Source organism: Mesocricetus auratus, unplaced genomic scaffold, assembly GCF_017639785.1.
Source record: "Mesocricetus auratus isolate SY011 unplaced genomic scaffold, BCM_Maur_2.0 Super-Scaffold_6730, whole genome shotgun sequence".
NCBI classification, from domain to species: domain Eukaryota; kingdom Metazoa; phylum Chordata; class Mammalia; order Rodentia; family Cricetidae; genus Mesocricetus; species Mesocricetus auratus.
Genome location: NW_024429184.1, coordinates 53,593,835 through 53,612,233, shown reverse-complemented (window position 1 = coordinate 53,612,233; position 18,399 = coordinate 53,593,835). Strand labels below are relative to the sequence as shown.

Here is an 18,399-nt window from a genome sequence, read left to right as displayed (position 1 = left end):
TCTCTCTCTCTCTCTCTCTCTCTCTCTGTGACCTTGAGATGAGTAGAGAAATTTGGGTTACCTGGACAAGTCCTATAGGGTGGAAGAGAAAGGCCAGCAGGAGATTCAAAGATTTAGGGAGCAGCCATAGATGAAGGGATGCAGGAGGATGCAGAAGGCAATAAGTGACTCTCCATTAGCTCCCAGCAGGAAGCATAAGCAGGCTTGCAGACACCTGGATGTTAATGCTGCTCATACTTGTGACCTTGACTGTTCATGAGCTTGAACCACTTACTCAAGGTCTGTGTAATTTGATGCAGCAGCCCTGGGCCAGAGTCCTCTCATTTTAAATGGGGGACTCAGTGCCACCTGTCAATGGGGAATTAATGACAGCACAGTGAGGAGCTTTCAAGGTAAGTGACACTACACACTTCTAACAGGGCTCCTGGTACCCAGCAGCCAACAACCAGCAACCAGGTGCCTTTCTGCAAATGAGACTTCTGCCGTCATTATGACGGCAAGAATACACTTCCCAGTTTCTGAGCTACTTAGTTTTTTTCTTTAATTAAAAAAATCATTATTTTACATGTCTGGGTGTTCTGTCTGCATGTATGTCTGTGCATCACTGGCGTGCCTAGTGCCTGTGGAGGCCAGAAGAGGGAGGACATCGGATCCCCTGGAACTGCGGTGATAGACCGTGGTGGAGCTGCCTGCCCTGTGGGTGCTGGGAATCAAACTCAAGTCCTCTGGGAGAGCAGCGGGGCTCTTGACCACTGAGTCATCAACTCAGCCCTGGGAGCTAGTCTGGACACCTAGTATTCCACGGTGGCGTCTCTGCAGAACTTACTGTCGCCATTGCTGAGCACCCCGTTCTGTTCACTGCTAGCCAGCGCATCTGTTGTCAGGCTGGTGGCAGAGTGGCTGAACATCTCCTTGTCTGAAGGCTGAAAAATCCAAATACATCATTTGGTAAGAATGTGCTGGGCACCAGAGGGGGACACCCCTAAAATCAAAGCAGCCAAAAACAAATCCCAGAATCCATGCATTAAATTAGGTGAGTTATCCAGTCCTGTAGAGAACTTAGCCACACTCGGGCGTCAAGTGGGGACCGTTCTCTCCAATGGAAAAGGCTAAGCTTATTTCTGAAGATGCAGTTCTGGACTCTCAGGGGGCACTGGGACTCTTCTAGGGCTCTAGGCAGCACATCTCATTGGTGTTACAAGTGGGCTACAGGTACATTGTGTTTCCTTAGCTCAAGGCAAAAGGAGACCACAGATTCTTGTGTGAGTCAGAACAGACACCAACAGGGACCAACGTCATCCTTGTAACGCAGGTGTTGCCAAACAAACAGCAAAGTATCACTGCTGTCTCCAGATAGAAGAAACTTAAATCTGACCAGCACAGTATTAATTTATGAGTCTATTTCAGAGCTAGTCTCTGGCTTTAGGCCTTACTGAAATGATCACTTACTGAAAAGTTGCTCTGCGAACCTTCCCTATCCTCAAAGACGCATACATAGGTACGTGGGAGGAAGAATGTTCCTCTGGGGTGGCTGTGGTGTGTCAACACTGCCAGGAACAACAGGCAGAGCTGTCTCAGGGGCAGAAACAAAGGGCTCCTGGAAGCACCTCTTCCAGCACCCAAACTGGTCACACAGAGTGACTCAAATGGGCATATGACAGACCCCATTGTTTTCACATTCATAGTTTCTGCTGCCCAAGACGCAGACTGGGTTCCAGGATATCACACGGGAAACTCTGATGTATTCTGCACAAAAGTCTTGGGTAGTTGGCCTCACAAACTTCCTGACTCTGATGGGAGATCAAGTAACTGACAGAAAATGGCCCTTGATGTGCGACAACACCCAAGTGTCCAGGAAGTCTGCTCTATTGGGCCAATGCCGCTCCCATCTGCTGCTCTATGATCTAGATGCTCATACTATGGAAGCAGTGTCCTTAGGGGACAGGACTGGGGACCAAGTCCCATATAACCTATCATGGCCAAGCTTCCAAAATCTATGTCTGAACTACTATTTCCCCCCTTAGCTTCTGTGAGAAACAACTCTGCAAACTGCGAATGATTTAGGAAACGCAGGAGCTGGGCGAGCAACAGTGTGTGTGCAGGCCTCACTGTCAGTGTAAGCAGACATCGTGTGAGTGCACACTCTTGTAGACACGGTCATGTTGTGAACGTGTGTGGAGGGGATCCTATGTGAGGAAGAAGCAGCTTTCTCCTCTGCTTACCTGCTGCACTTACCAGAAGCTGTTGGCCTCAGGCAGAACAGCAGGGACAGATCAAGAATGATGGTATTCACTTTGGTGCCTGCCTCAGAGTAGCTTGGGGGCTTGGTCCCACCCCCGGAACATTGGCTTCCTACCAGCTCCCAGGTGGCCTATTACTATGGTCCAGCCTTAGCTGAGAACCCTTGTTCTAGGAGGAAATGAGGGTAGAGGCGGGTGCCTTGCCTCAGCCACAACTCACTCTCCACTGGCCATGAGGAAGGTGGTAGACGGATAAGGACAGGGACCCATCCTTCCCCTCTGTTTCCCATCACACCAGTAACTGCTGGCAGACAATGGGGGAGAATGGGGTGTTGGGGAAGTCCTGTGATTATGTCAATAAAGCACTGTTGAGCCAATAGGGAACCAAGATAGGATGGACTAGGAGTCCAGGAGGACTCTGGGAAGGAGAAACACAGAAAGTCATGATGTAACGCCATGGGGTAGGAAGCCCGGAACTATTCTCCGGTAAGAGAAATACTTAGATTAACAATTATGGGGTAAATACTTAAGTCAGAGCTAGCCAGTAAGAAATAAGCAAGGCCAACAGCTTCATAATTAATATAGCCTCCTGTGTGTTTACTTGGGACTGATGCAGCTCTGGAACCAGGCTGGTGGGAAGGCTTTCTCTCAAGGAAATAGCTTCTCTTTACAATGGGGGACAATGTAAGATGTGAAAACGGAAGGCAGGTACTAAGGGTCAGGACAGCTGTGGTGCGTGAGGATAGTGATCTCACACAGAAGAGAGAGCACCCTGCCTGCCTGGGCCACAGACTCACTGGGAAGTGGGAGTTCAGGCAGTCTGGTGCCTCCTGCATGGACTCTGAACACATCTTCGGGGTGCAAATGATGCTGGATCCCAGGGAGTTAGATGCACATGATTCTTCTTGCTCTGAGCAGGAAGCAACTTCTCTCCCAGCACTGCCCTGGGGCTCAGGGGGACTCTTAACACAGTCCCATGGGTATAGCTGCTGAGGCTGCACTACCACTTGAGTCAAAGGACAGACATACGTGACACCCTCAGGCTGGTCCTCTCCCAAGTGGGTGGATCCTTGAGACTATTGGGCCCACTAAAATCTCATCAAATGCCAAGGATTGGGAAGGCAGCAAGGTTAGGCTCAACTATGGGCCCAGGCCCTGGTGAATGGTTGTATTTCCTCCCAAATATATGCCAAAATATAGTCAGTGCCACAGACTATAACTTCATCTGAAAACTGAGCCACTTCAAATAATACTAGTTAAGACTGAGGTTACATTAGAGTCTGGTGAGTTTGGTGTCTTTATGAAAGCAGGGGACTTGGCCCTAAGGACAGACATTCAGAGAGGGAGAGGTGACATGAGGGACAGAGAGGAAGGTTGTGGGAAGGTGGAGGCAAGGAGCGGGTGTGAACTAAGGAATTGAGCTTGGGAACAGGTCCAGCTCCGGAAGAACCTAATGTAACACCACCACAAACGCTGGACTCTGAGCAGAGAGACAGTAAATCTTATCTGAGTCATCCACTTTGTCCTTGAGACAGCCCTTTCAGACCAGAGGGGACAGAAGACGTCCCTGGGGCAGTCTGGAGCCCTGTGTAATCTTTCAGGCAGTCTGGGGACAGCCTTTACTTCGGAAGCTGGGGTGAGCACTGGCGAAGGGCACCAGCCCCCAGCCGTCACGCAGACTGCAGGAAGCCACCATTCATGTCCATTTACTCCCACAAGCCAGCTTCACTTGGGTCAAATGCCATGGATAGGTTCCGGCGGACAGCCAGGCAGCCAGCCACACCAAGGCTTACCACATTCATCAGGTTCTCATGGTCCCCACCGTGCTGCTTTGGCTTCTTCTCTCTGAAATGGCAAAGAAGACATCATCTTGATGACAGATGTGTCACTTCAAGTGAAGCAGGCACCGTGTTTCCCTAGACTAATGTTTATCTGGTTTTATGAACCAGGTTTATTTTGCTGAGAGAGAGGACACGAGTCACAGCTGACAGACAAGGCCGAGTCCCCTTCCTGCACACCCTTCCCCAGTGAGCAGAGGATCGAGTTACAGTGGGAGGCTGGCTGTGCCTACAGTGCTTAGGTGGCAGACAGGGCTTTTTATCTGTAGCAGATCCTAACAATGATCTCATCTTCTCCCTGAAGAGTCTGTGGAGTCACACGCTGTGAGGGATGAAAGTACGGGAGATTCTACATTGGCACGTCAGGAAGGTGACATGCTCTCATGATGAATCACATGTACCTCTAGTCTATGGAAATGTCCATTGAGTAAAAATAAAATGTGTTTTACTCAGAACAGTCTAAAGAAAGCCATCGCTAGTAAAGATGACATTTCTACCTATTATGAGGAGAGGGTGACACCTAGCGGGAGAAAGAGTCATTGCTGCAACAGAATCTTCAAGCTCATGAGAGCTGGAACTAGGGTCTCTCATGCTCTTGGAGGTCAGGCTGCACCTAGCTCAGAAGGCCTGGGTCCATGCTTGGCAGGGATTAGGAGAGGCTACATGGCCTCAATTTTACCTTCTTGACTGCTTTTAAGGTGGGATCCATATCAGACTTTTAAATATCATCACGTTTCTGTACAGACTGAGAGAATTGAGCGGGGAGCTGGCTAAGCTGGCCCCCAAGGGCTCTGGGCATTACCAGAAGGCTGCACACTTTGTACCATCCCTGACAGTTCTGAGCAATCATTCTTGCTTGCAAAGAACTCCACTTATCCCTGACCAAAGGGAGATAAGTGTAATGCTTAAAAAGAAAAAAAAAAAAAAGAATGTTTCCACATTCAATGAGTCTCTTGTAGGAAAACAAATCTGTTTCTTCATAAAGGGCAGTTCACCACACACATTTCTAATAATACATGAGCTCTCCCAAGCCACGTCATAGCAAGCATCCTCAGTAACCGCCAACTGTGGCAAAGGATTCAGTGCCACCCACTCAGATTTCAGTATGCCCAGCCAGAAAAAGAAAACACACAGAAAGGCTGCACTCGAAGAACAGCAAGAGTTCATTCTGAGATGTCTGAAACAGTAGGAGGGTTCTGCTTTGCTCGCCAGGAAAATCAGTAAGGATTTCCAATGGACTGGCAAAGAATGTCCTTGGAACCTTCGTACCAACCTGTGACCACGGGCCAGGGAGGCTCTTTAACACAAAGCCCGCCCCCCCCCCCGGGAGGGGGGGCACAGGGAATAGGTTTAGGTTCTAACCTGTCACAGCTGGAGCACAGGAAGATGAGGAAGGTGATGAGGAAGAACACAGCCACAGCAGCCAAACTTCCCCATAGAACCATCTGCATCTGCACGTGCCCACTGCTCAGGGTGCTTCCTGCAGGGCCCATGGCGGGGAGCTGGGTGGCCAGCTGGTGGAGGCGGTTCTTTACATGGGTCCAGAAGGCTTCGTCCTCCTGCAGAGAGAATGACACATCTGCCATCACTTTGCTGGAGAGGTGGAGCATTCCTGAGCAGTTTCTGAATGAAGACTGAGGAGTGGGTGAGGTGGGCAGATTGAAGGGAGACGGCGAGAAGGAATGGGAGGAGAGGAACTGTGGTTGGTATGTAAAACCAATTTAAAAGTGATGAATAATAATAATATATATGTAAACATATACCAATTTAAAATACAAAAAATACTGAAGACTGCTTATATTGGGAAGTATATGGAGTAAGGGGAACTCTCCTCCACTGCTAGTGACAGTGTGAACTTGTACAGCCATTTCGGAATATGGCAGTTTCTCAGAAAACTGGGAATTAGTCTACCTCAAGACCCATTCTTGGTCATATACCCAAAGGATGCTCTAACATACCACAAGGACACTTGTTCAACTATGTTCAATTGTAAGAGCCAGAACCTGGAAACAAACTAGATGCTCCTCAACCAAAGAATGAATAAAGAAAGTGTGGTACATTTGCCAAAAAAAAAAAAAAAAGAATTTAAAACCTGAAAGAACCCCAAGCTCAAGCCCAAATTTTGAGTGATGATGTGCTGCCACACCCAAAACTTCTGAACACAACATCAAATGCACATGTACTGAAACTGTTTGTATATGCAACGAGTATGGAATGCTTGGGTTTTTTCTCTTGGCTAGCTATATTTCAGGATCTGGAAAATCTCTAGCACTTCTGTTCATGAGCATTCCAAGTAAGAAATGCACAGTCAACTGGGTGGTGGCACAGGCCTTTAATCCCAGTACTCAGGAGGCGGAGGCAGGTGAACCTCTGGGAGTTGGAGGGCAGCTCTAGTCTCCAGAGGAAGTTCTAAGACATCCAGGGCTACATAGAGAAACCCTGTCTCGAAAACAAAACAAAACAAAACAAACAACCCACATACAAAAAGCAAAAAGCAAGCAAACAAACAAAAAAAAACCCCACAACCCTCTCCCAAAACCAAAAAAAGAAATACACAGGCTCAGAGCAGTTGGGGTGATGTGTGCAGGAGGCAGGCATGCTCAGAAACCTGACTCTGTTTAAGTCTGTGGCCAGATGCTAGTGCTCCTCGTGTGAGATTTAAATTGGGAAATGCACCAGTGCTAGCAGACCATCTGAAGCAACTGGTGCTTTATCATCTTAATATTTCTGGAAGATGGACTTGTTTCCAGGGAGGTTCTTAAAGTCTTCAATAAAGACTTCAAACATCCTAAGGCAAGGAAACATGTTTATTTGGACCTAATACATCTTTATCCAGGGTACTATAAAATGTTTGGTATGCATGTATGTAATATATACATACATATACATCTTTACATTTTGTATGAATTTTTATTCATCTAGGTGTGTGTGTGTGTGTGTGTGTGTGTGTCTGTGTGTGTAGGTGTACATGTCCCATGGGACAGATGTGGTGGCCATAATACAACTTGCAAGAGTCAGTTCTCTCCTACCTTGTGGGTCCTGGGGATAGAACTCAGGTTGTCAGGCTTGGTGCCAAGTGCCTTTACCTCTGAGCCATCTTGCCAGTGCCCTATACACATATTTGCAAAGATGCTACTTTCCTCCTGTGCCTGCTGCCACTGCCTATCTCCCTAGCTCCTAAAGCCCATTTTTACCTTAGCTTATGGTCAGTGTGGCCCACTGACCACAGTGTCTGCCTGCACACTGGCAGATGGCTGTTCACTGAGGCATGCCTTACTTTCTAGCAGGAGTCTTCACTGAGTTGCTTCTGGGTACCTAGTAATTCATTTTCAAAAAAGGCTGGAAGCTCATGCTGGGGACACTCTCTCAGTAGAAAGGAAGATGGATTCGTGAAGAACTACAAAGTAGGCACAAGACCTGTACACAGCAGGTCCCAGGAAGGCCACCAGATGCTTCAGCATTCATTGCCACCACCACTCAGTGGGAGGCACTGTTCATCCCCACTTTACAGAGCAGGAAGTTGGCCCAAGCAGGGAAAGAACTTGGGTCAAGTGTCCTAGGATGATGAGTCCGGCTGCCTGGGCTCTACATAGCCATGCTCTTGTCCACTGAGGACCCCCCGGCTCACCTAGGGCAGCCCTTGTCCCTGCCCTAATGCTTCTGAGAATGCCCAGGTACTGTTGTCGGGTATTTCAGTATTAGAGGCACACTGAAAACAGGAGCGGCCGAATCCCGCAGAAGGACCTAGAGGCAGAACAAAGCAGTCAGCATCATTGACCACCATTCCTGTCTTGCCCCTCAACCCTCCCGTAGAAAGGTGACTGCCAGGGGCTCTTCTAGTCCATCTTTCCCTCTTCTAGTCCCCTGATGTTCTGCCTCCAGACCTTTCCTGCCACCAAATCCCCCAGAGGGACCTGGAGGCAAAACAAAGCAGCAATTATCATCGGCGGCCATTCCTGTCTTGTCCTTCCACCCTCTGGTAGAGAAAGAGGAGAGAAGAGAGCCTTGAACCCATACCCCCCCAGGAGAGGGAGAGACCCCACCCATACCCACTAGAAGAAGTTATGGGAAGATGACAGTATAAGAACACATCCAACAACAGAAAGACTTATATGACATCACCAGAGTCTAGGGACTCTACACTAACAAGACCTGAACATCCCAACGCAGATGAAACAGAAGAGAATGACCTTAAAAACAACTTCATGAAAATCATAGAGGCCCTCAAAGAGGATATGAGAAAATCCCTTAAAGAAATGGAAGAAAAAACAAACAAAAATGCAAGAAATCAACAAATTTCTTAATGAAAGGAAAACCAAGAAAAAAATCAAACAGATTAAGGAAGCAATTCAAACAGTTCAAGACCTGAAAACTGAAATAGAGACAATAAAGAAAACACAAACTGAGGGAATGCTGGAAATAGACAAGCTGGGTAAATGATCAGGAACTACAGATGCAAGCATAACCAACATAATACAAGAGATGGAAGACAGATTCTCAGGTGCTAAAGATAAACTAGAGGAAATAGATTCATCCACCAAAGAAAATCTTAAATTCAACATATTCTTAACACAAAATATCCAGGAAATATGGGGCACCATCAAAAGACCAAACCTAAGGATAATAGGTATAGAAGAAGGCAAAAGAGCCCAGCTCAAAGATGCAGAAAACGTATTTAACAAAATCATAGAAGAAAACTTCCCCAACCTGAAGGACATGCCTATGAAAGTACAAGAAGCTTATCAAACACCAAATAGACTGGACCAAAAAAAAAGTTCCCTCTCCACATAGTAATCAAAACACCAAACATACAGAATAAAGAAAGAATATTAAGAGCAGCTAAGGAAAAAGGCCAAGTAGCATATAAAGGCAGACCTATCAGAATTATACCTGACTTCTCCATGGAAACTCTGAAAGCCAGAAGGTCCTGGATAGATGTTCTACCAACACTAAGAGACCATGAATGCCAGTCCAGACTACTATACCCAGCAAAACTCTCAATCACTATAGATGGAGAAAACAAGATATTCCATGACAAAATCAGGTTTACCCAATACATATCCACAAATGCAACCCTACAGAAAGTTCTGGAAGGAAAACTCCAACCTAAGGAAGTTAACTACACTCACAAAAACATAGACAATAGATAATCTTACTTTACCAAAGGCCAGAAATAGGGGAAAAACTCACACACAATACCACCACCACCACCAAATCCAAAACAAACAAGAATCAACAATCAATGATTATTAATATCCCTCAAATTAACAGTTTTAACTCACCTATAAAAAGACACAGGCTAACAGAATGGATACGAAAACAGATCCATCCTTCTGCTGCATACAAGAAACACACCTCACCTTCAAAGACAGATGTTACCTCAGAGTTAAGGGTTGGGAAAAGATTTTCCAATCAAATGTCCTTAATAAGCAAGCAGGTGTAGCTATCCTAATATCTAACAAATTAGACTTCAAACTTAAATTAATAAAAAGAGATGAAGAAGATCATTTCATATTCTTCACAGATGAAGTCTCAATTCTGAACATCTATGCACCAAATAAAAGGTACCCATGTTCATAAAAGAAACATTATTAAAATTCAAATCACACACTTAATAGTGGGAGACTTCAACACCCCACTCTCACCACTGGACAGGACTCCCTGACAGAAACTTAACAAAGAAACAAATGAACTAACAGAAGTTATGACCCAGTTGGGTTTAACAGACCTCTATAGAATATTCCATCCATACACAAAAGAATATACCTTCTTCTCAACACCACATGGAACCTTCTCTAAAATTGACCACATACTCCACAATAAAGCAAACCTCAACAGATACAAAAATTTGGAATAACCTCTTGTATCTTATTGAACCATCATGGCTTAAAATTAGAATTCAACAACAACACAAACTGGAGAAACCCCACAACTCATGGAAATTGAACAATGCTCAACTACATCATTCCTGGGTAAAGGAAGACATAGAGAAATCAAAGACTTCCTAGAATTCAATGAAAATGAAGGCACAACATACCCAAACTTATGGGACACTTTGAAAGCAGTTCTAAGAGGAAAGTTCATAGCACTAAGTGTCCACATGAAGAAACTGGAAGATAGCCACACTAGAGAATTAACAGCACAACTGAAAGCTCCAGAACAAAAAGAAGCAAAATCACCCAGGAGGAGTAGATGCCAGGAAATAATCAAATTGAGAGCTGAAATCAATGAAGTAGAAACAAGGAAAACAATACAAAGAATCAATGAAACAAAGAGTTGGCTCTTTGAGAAAATCAACAAGATAGACAAACCTTTATCCAATCTAAACAAAAGGCAGAGAGAGAACATGCAAATTAACAAAATCAGAAATGAAAAGGGGGACATAGCAACAGACTGGGGAAATCCAGAGAGTCATCAGGTCATACTTTGAAAAGCTGTACTCCACAAAATTTAAGGGAAATGGACAGTTTTCTGGATAATAATCATTTACCAAAGTTAAATCAAGAACAGATAAGCTAACAAAATAGAAGCAGTCATCAAAAGTCTTCCAATAAAAAAAAGTCCATCCAGGGCCAGATGGTTTCAGGTCAGAATTCTACCGGAAATTCAAAGAAGCGCTAATACCAATACTTCTGAATTGTTCCACACAATAGAAGCAGAAGGATCTTTGCCAAACTCTTTTATGAGACTACAATTACCTTGGTACCCAAACCACACAAAGACACAACTAAGACAGAGAACCACAGACTGGTCCTCCCTCATGAACAGTGATGCAAAAATACTCAATAAAATACTGGCAAATCGAATCCAAGAACACATCAGAAAAATTATCAGCCATGATCAAGTAGGCTGCATTCCAGGTATGTATGCAGGGATGGTTCAATATATAAAAATCCATCAATGTAATCCACCATATAAACAATTTGAAAAGGAAAAACCATATGATCATCTCACTAGATGCTGAAAAAAAACCCTTTGATAAAATTCAACACCCCTTCATGATAAAGGTCTCAGAGAGATAAGAGATAACAGGAACATACCTAAAGGCAATATACAGCAAACTGATTGACAGCCAACATCAAACTAAATGGAGAGAAACTCAGCGCAATTCCTCTAAAATCAGGAACAAGACAAGGTTGTCCACTCTCTCCATATCTCTTCAATATTATACTTGAAGTTCTTGCTAGAGCAATAAGACAACAAAAGGAGATCAAGGGGATACAAATTGAAATGAAAGAAGTAAAACTTTCACTATTTGCAGATGATATGATAGTCTACATAAGTGACCCGAAGAATTCTATCAGGAACTCCTACAGTTGATAAACACTTTCAGCAAAGTGGCAGGATACAAGATTTACTAAAAAAAATCAGTAGTCCTACTATATATAGACAATAAAGGGGCTAAGAAAGAAATCAGAGAAACATTACCCTTTACAATTGCCACAAACAACAGAAAATATCTTGGGGGTAACTCTAACCAAACAGGTGAAAGACCCGTATGACAAGAACTTTGAGTCTTTAAAGAAAGAAATTAAAGAATATACCAGAAAATGGAAAGCTCTTCCATGCTCTTGGATAGATAGGATCAACATAGTAAAAATTGCAATCATATCACAAACAATCTACAGATTCAATGCAATTCCTATCAAAATCCCAGCACAATTCTTCACAGACCTTGAAAGGACAATTCTCAACTTTATATGGAAAAACAAAAGACCTAGGATAGCCAAAACAACCCTGTACAATAAAGGAACATCAGGAGGCATCACCATCCCTGACTTCAAGCTCTACAACAGTGCTATAGGAATGAAAACAGCTTAATATTGGCACAAAAATAGACAGGTAGAAACAATGGAATCGAATTGAAGACTCTGATATTAACCCACACACCTATGAACACCTGATAATTGACAAAGAAGCTAAAACTATACAACGGAAAAAAGAAAGCATCTTCAACAAATGGTGCTGGCATAACTGGATGTGGACATGTAGAAGATTGCAGATAGGTCCAAATGGATCAAGGACTCCAACATAAATCCAGCCACACTGAACCTCTTAGAAGAGAGTGTAGGATGTACCCTTTAATGAATTGACACAGAAGACCACTTCCTGAACATAATGCCAGTAGCTCAGACACTGAGATCGACAATTAATAAATGGGACTTCCTGAAACTGAGAAGCTTCTGTAAGGCAAAAGACACAGTCAACAAGACTAAACAATACCCACAGAATGGGGAAATATCTTCACCAATCCCACAACAGACAGAGGGCTGATTTCTAAAATATACAAAGAGCTTTAGAAGCTAGTCATCAAAACACCAAATAATTCAACTAAAAAGTTGGGTACAGAACTAAATAGAGAATTCTCAATAGAGGATCCTAAAATGGCTGAAAGACACTTAAGAAAGGGCTCAAATTCCTTAGCCATCAGGGGAATGCAAATCAAAACAACTCTGAGATATCATCTTAAACATATCAGAATGGCTACAATAAAAAACACCAATGACAGTTTATGCTGGAGAGGATATGGAGAAAGGGGAATGCTTCTCCATTGTTGATGGAGAGCAAACTTGGCGGTTTCTCCAGAAAATGGAAACCAGTCTACCTCAAGATCCAGCAAATCCACTCTTACGCATATACCCAAAGGATGCACATTCATACAACAAGGGCATCTGTTCAACTATGTTCATAGCAGTATTATTTGTAATAACCAGAACCTGGAAGCAACCTAGATGCCCCTCAGCCAAAGAATGGATACAGAAAATGTGGTACATTTACACAATAGAGTATTACTCAATGTAAAAAAACAATCTTGAAATTTGCAGGCAAATGGATGGAACTAGAAGATAGTGAGTTAATTCAGTCACAGAAAGACAAACATGGTATGTACTTGCTCATATATGGATTCTTGACATAGTGAAAAGGATTACCAGCCTACAGTCCATATCTCTAGAGAAGCTAGGAAACAAGGAGGACCATAATAAATACATACACCATCCCCCAGTGAGGCAGAAAGGGACAAGAGTCCTTGAACAAATGGGGAGTATGGGGGGAGGTGGGAGGGAGGCAGGGAAGAGAAGAGAAGAGAAGAGAAGGGGGGAGGTGAACATCAGGGACCAGGAGGATCGAGTGGGGAGAGGAATAGAGGAGAGTAAGAAAAGAGACACATCAAAAGAGGGAGCTACAATAGGTTTAAAGAGAAATCTGGCCTGAGGGAATTATACAGAGATCCAAAAGGATGACCCCAGGTAGGACCCTAAGCAATAGTGGAGAGGCTACCTTAAATGTCCATCCCCTATAATGAGAATGATGACTACTTTAAATGCCATCCTAGAGCCTTCATCCAGTAGCTGATGGAAACAGAAGCAGAGATTCATAGCCAAGCACTGAGCCAAACTCCTGGAATCCAGTTTCAGAGAGGGAGGAGTGATGAACAAAGGGTTCAAGACCACACTGGGAAAACCCACAGAAACAGCTGACCTGAGCAAATGGGAACTCATGGACTCCAGTCTGACATCTGGGGAACCAACATAGGACCAAACCAGGCCCCCTGAATGTGGATACACTGGGCAGTCTATGGGGCCTCTATCAGTGGAACCAGGATGTATCCCTAGTGCATGAAAGGGTTTCGGGAGCCCATTTCCCATGGAGGGATACTCTCTTAGCCTAGTTACACAGGAGTGGACCTAGACCCTGCCCCAAATGACTTGACAGATTTCAATGATCCCTCATGGAAAGCCTCACCCTCCCTGGGGAGTGGATGGGGGATGGGATGGGGAGTCGTTGGGGTGTATGGTAGGATGGGAAGGAGAGGGAACTGGGATTGATATGTAAAATAAGATTGTCTCTAATTTAAATAAAATTTACACACACATATGTTAAAAAAAAGAAAACAGAGGAGCAGGCAAGGCCAATGTTGGCTGTGGTAAGAGAGGTCTTATTTAAACAACATTGATTTGGTTAGTTCCAGAACATTCTGATGAAAAGGAACAGCTTGGAATTGATGCTCAAATAAGCAGTACAGCAAGAAAACATAACTTCTGTACTAGGATGATGAATTATAAGCCATGTTTTTCTTATAAAGGACCACTAATGTTTACATTTTCATTTGATTCAGCGATAGCACTGTACTGCAGCCCTCGCTAAGTCTACACACGCTGGCTCCTCTATATCTTAGCAAGAAATCAGAGTATAACCAAGAAAATCCGGTTTCCCTGTCTGAGTCCGCACGGACACACTTCTAATGCTCTATGAATGCATCCATTAGAACTTGGGTGATACACAACTTTTCTCTGGTTACATAGTATGCCCATAAACAGCCCAGGCTCAAAGTAATACACGGACAGATTGCTTCTACACGAATAAAATAACCATCACATTTCAGAGTACAAAGACTAATTCTCTTTAAATTGTGTCTGCAAACTGCCATTGTAGTAGGTTTCTAAAATACACATGAGAAAAAAAAAACCATTTAAATCATGGTGACCTATGAAGTGACTTTTATGTGTAGGTGTAAGCCTTGAAATGCTTTAGGAAGCACAGACGAAGACCCCTCTCATGCACACACACAGTTTTGTTTCTTCTTTCACACATCTGCTTAATCAATGCTCTTTATAACTGGTACAATTAATTCTTAGAAGAGAGCTGGCTGTGTGAGTTGCTCAGAGGCACACCAGCAGCCAGCAGGGGCTCTCCTGTATCCTCTGTCCCCGTGCCTCTCTCTGTCCCTGAACGTGTCTCCTCTCTCCTCTCCCTTGTTCCCCTAACAGGAGGGGCTGGTCAGATACACTGAAAAATGTGGGGTGTCATCCTAGCAGGACAGCCCAGGGAGGGAGAGAAAGGGGAGTTGTTACATGCTACTGAATAAAAGATGGACCTCACAGAAAATGTGTCCAAACTCCTGGCTTACCCCTTCAATTAGAACCCCACGAAAAGCCTTGGGAAGAACCCCCCCCCGTTCTCACCCTGCACCATGAAAAGAATGACTGTCCGGCACACTTACCCAGCGAGTCAGGCTAAGATCTCAAAGGCTCAGCTGTTGGACTACTTCTACCGCAGTGGCTCTTAGTGCTACTTTGCCGGAGGATGGAGGTTACGGCAGGAGTCTGGGAAGAGCCGTGAGAGAAAAGGTAGCAGCAGTGGCCTCTACAAGTCCCTGGAGGGTCTTGGCATCAAGGATGTGCGTGGGGGCACATGGTGCTGGGGCAGGTGGGCCCCTTCAACCTCTGACCTCTGGAGTGCGTTTATTCCTAGCATAGAGATTTTATACTCTTTTGTCTCCATCACTTTCTAGATCTGCCCCCATAATTCTGCCACCCATTGCTTCCCTGGATACTACGCCGTGAAATTCACAGGCTCCTCTACCAACGTGTGTAGACGCACTGATTCTTCCTTTATGTGTAAATGAAATGCCCCTTTTCTTGTGTGAATGCTATGCCCATGCCGTGTGTGTGTGTGTGTGTGTGTGTGTGTGTGTGTGTATTTGTGTACAATGTGACTTTTGTGCTCTCTGCCTTCTAGGCAGGGATGGAGGATGGGGTCCTTGAGTAAAGTGTGTGTTACATCTCTGGGAAAGATTCATCAAGAATAGCTGATTTCAGAGGCTGGGTATGGTGGTGTATGCCTCTAATTTCAGCACTCGGAAGACAGAGACAGGTGGATGGATCTCCATGAGTTTGAGGTCAGCCTGGTCCACATAGTGAAATCCAGGACAGCCAGGGCTATGTAGAGAGACCCTGTCTCAAAACAAACAAAAACAAAAAAGAATAGCTGATTTGGGACTGTACATGTAAATATTTAAAAAATTATTTGACACCAAGCACAGGAGTCCTATCTACCTTTACTGTACCTTAACTGACATTTACTATGACACCTTTACACCTTCCAGCTGGAGAAGCAGCTGACAATTGTGCATGGGCCTTTTTGCTCTATGGTGTGATTCATTATTGGATACACTGATGGTGACAAGTTTCAGACAGTTACGTGATTAAAAACACGTTGCATTACTGGACAGAGGCAGTGGGCTTTCCCTTATCCCCCTATGTCGGTTCTGGGGAACTATAGACATCCATCTCCTTGACTAAGCAAGGTCAGTACTTAAGTTTATAAAACTTCTGCTGGGAATTCATTCAGAAGTGGGTCTACTCACTTCTTTTTATGTAACATACACTGGTCTCCATCTGGCTACGTTGCCAAGGATGGCCTTGAATTCTTCCTGTTTCTACTACTCCTGTCTCCAGATTGCTGGATTACATGTATATATCACCACAGCAATCTTTCTTATTTCGTGCTGAAAGCTTCACAATCTTTTATCGTCCTGTCAAATACATAGGTTCTACCATTTCAATGATGAGTAAATACATCCTTAGTAAAACTATTGGCCTTTAAAGCAAATGCCATTAGGAACCACAAGGTGGCAGTATAATTCTAGTTTCAGCGCCAGTGAACAGGCTTGATTCTCACAGAGGTCTTGAGTAATTCTGGTGTGTGTCATGCTTGGCGTTTTAATTGTCTTCATTAGCTTGGATTATCAGCCACCCAAATCAATTCCAACAGGAAAAAAGCAAACACCAGACAAAATTAATGAAAGGGACAGAGTCCATGGCAGCTGTTTACCTCTCTAGCCAAACACACTTAACAGGTGCTCTGATCACGGCCAGTCATATAATAACACTCAGCAAGGCTGTGATGGCCAGCCGGGCTACATTATCTAGGACGACACTTGCAGCTCCTTTGAAGCAGGTTTGGTAGTAATGATAGTTGCTTCTGTTTCACAGCTGTCCTGTGTGGGCCTGTAATTAAGGATGATGGAAACTATCTCTGCTGATGATTCCTCTCCTAGGGACTAAGGAGGGCAGAGTCGCAAGCCCCATGGGAATGACTCCTGCCTGGTCATGTGGGAAAAGGACACATTATGGGCTACAAATGAACCAGACAAGTTAGCAGTCATGAGCAGTCATGTTCTCAGGTGCACCCTGTCCTGAATACAGTGATGGGTTTGGGGACCAAGGGTAAATGAACCCAGGACAGAATCCTCATGTCCTATGTCCTACTTTCACTTTTGTCACTGTGATAAAATATCATGATGGTGACAACAACCACCAGCATCACCAGCAACATTCCGTCAAGAGCAGAGAGAAATAAACACATACAGTCCTGCTTGCTTCCCCTCTTATATAGTTTGGGCCCCCTTATGAGAGAATAGTGCCACCCACAGTGGGCTGGGTCTTCCTATATGAATTAACAATCAAAACAATGCCCCCACAGGCAAGCCTGATCTAGACAACCCCTCAATTAAGACAGTCTTCCCAGGACAGTCTAGGTTGTATTACATGGATGGTTGGACATGAACCACCACACCCCTGAGAGAGTTTTAGCTCAAGTGTGTACATTTGGTTGGACATCTTTTCAGACTGAAGGGACTCTGACAGACACAGGCCAGGCTGCTAAGCAACAGCGTGGAGCAGGTCTGTGGCATATGCTTGAATCATAGAAGCAAATGCTCTGTTCCACTGTGGTGAGCTGTGAAGGCTTTGGTCTTTCTACATAGACATCCAAAGATCAGGAGGTGGTAAGAGACTCTGGGCCAAGGTGCCCTCTGGTACGGTTTCCTGAGATGTCACTCACTGCAGAGCGATGTGTTGATATTTCTTCCTGCTGCAACCCGAGAAACACATTACCCAGAAAGTCTCACAAAGGGACAGATACTAAGGCTCACTGTTCCCAGGAGAGGGGCAAGTTAAAAAACCTTATGCCATCGTTCAGCATGGCGTGGCTACTTCTCCAGACCAGGGACCCTGACCTAGCCGGGCCGCAGGAAAGCAGACCCTGCTGGGGAACACTGAGCATGCCTGACACGTGTTTATTGGAGCCTAGCTGTTTTGCTCCAGGTCCACAAATGCTAAGAGGTAAGGCAGGGTTTGATGGGCGGGGAGACTGTTATGACTGCTTTTCCTTGTTATGATCTGATGTGGATTTGGGGAGGAGGGCAGGAAAAGAGGAGGACGGGGGAGAGAGGAGGATTTGTTATTTCTAGCAGCCTGTGTTGTCTGCGGTTCAGACAGAGCTCCGAGATTCACTTGCCTGCATTTGGGTCAAGGTGACATAGTCTACGCTGACTGGAGGGTAGCAGGTGAAGAGGCTTTGTCTGGCTTCTGGGCCATGTGTGGGATGGTTCAGGAGGCTTGCAGCCGGGGCTTTGGGAACCCTTTCTTTTTGCTGCGTGCTTGCTTACTCGACCTAACTGAAAATGCCTTTGCCCCACATCCCTTTAAAACCGCAGCATCTCCAGGATCTTAACAATAGGTTCTGGACAGGAAGCT

At 44.7% G+C, this 18,399-nt stretch overlaps 1 protein-coding gene across 3 annotated transcripts in view; it reads right to left on the bottom strand.

Annotated features, from left to right (window-relative positions):
- Pag1 (phosphoprotein membrane anchor with glycosphingolipid microdomains 1) overlaps window positions 1-18,399 on the bottom strand; it is a 137,481-nt gene that overhangs the window by 14,560 nt on the left and 104,522 nt on the right. Inside the window, exons 3-7 of one of the 3 annotated variants that reach the window (XM_040741389.1) lie at window positions 15,081-15,183; window positions 7,707-7,822; window positions 5,441-5,637; window positions 4,034-4,085; window positions 827-923 (exon numbers count right to left, since the gene is read on the bottom strand). In XM_040741389.1, coding sequence (XP_040597323.1) covers window positions 827-923; window positions 4,034-4,085; window positions 5,441-5,571 — 280 coding nt within the window. In that variant the 5' untranslated portion in view covers window positions 5,572-5,637; window positions 7,707-7,822; window positions 15,081-15,183. The remainder of the gene's footprint in view (window positions 1-826; window positions 924-4,033; window positions 4,086-5,440; window positions 5,638-7,706; window positions 7,823-15,080; window positions 15,184-18,399) is intronic. The other 2 variants (XM_021225275.2, XM_013110977.3) reach the window with 2 other exon arrangements.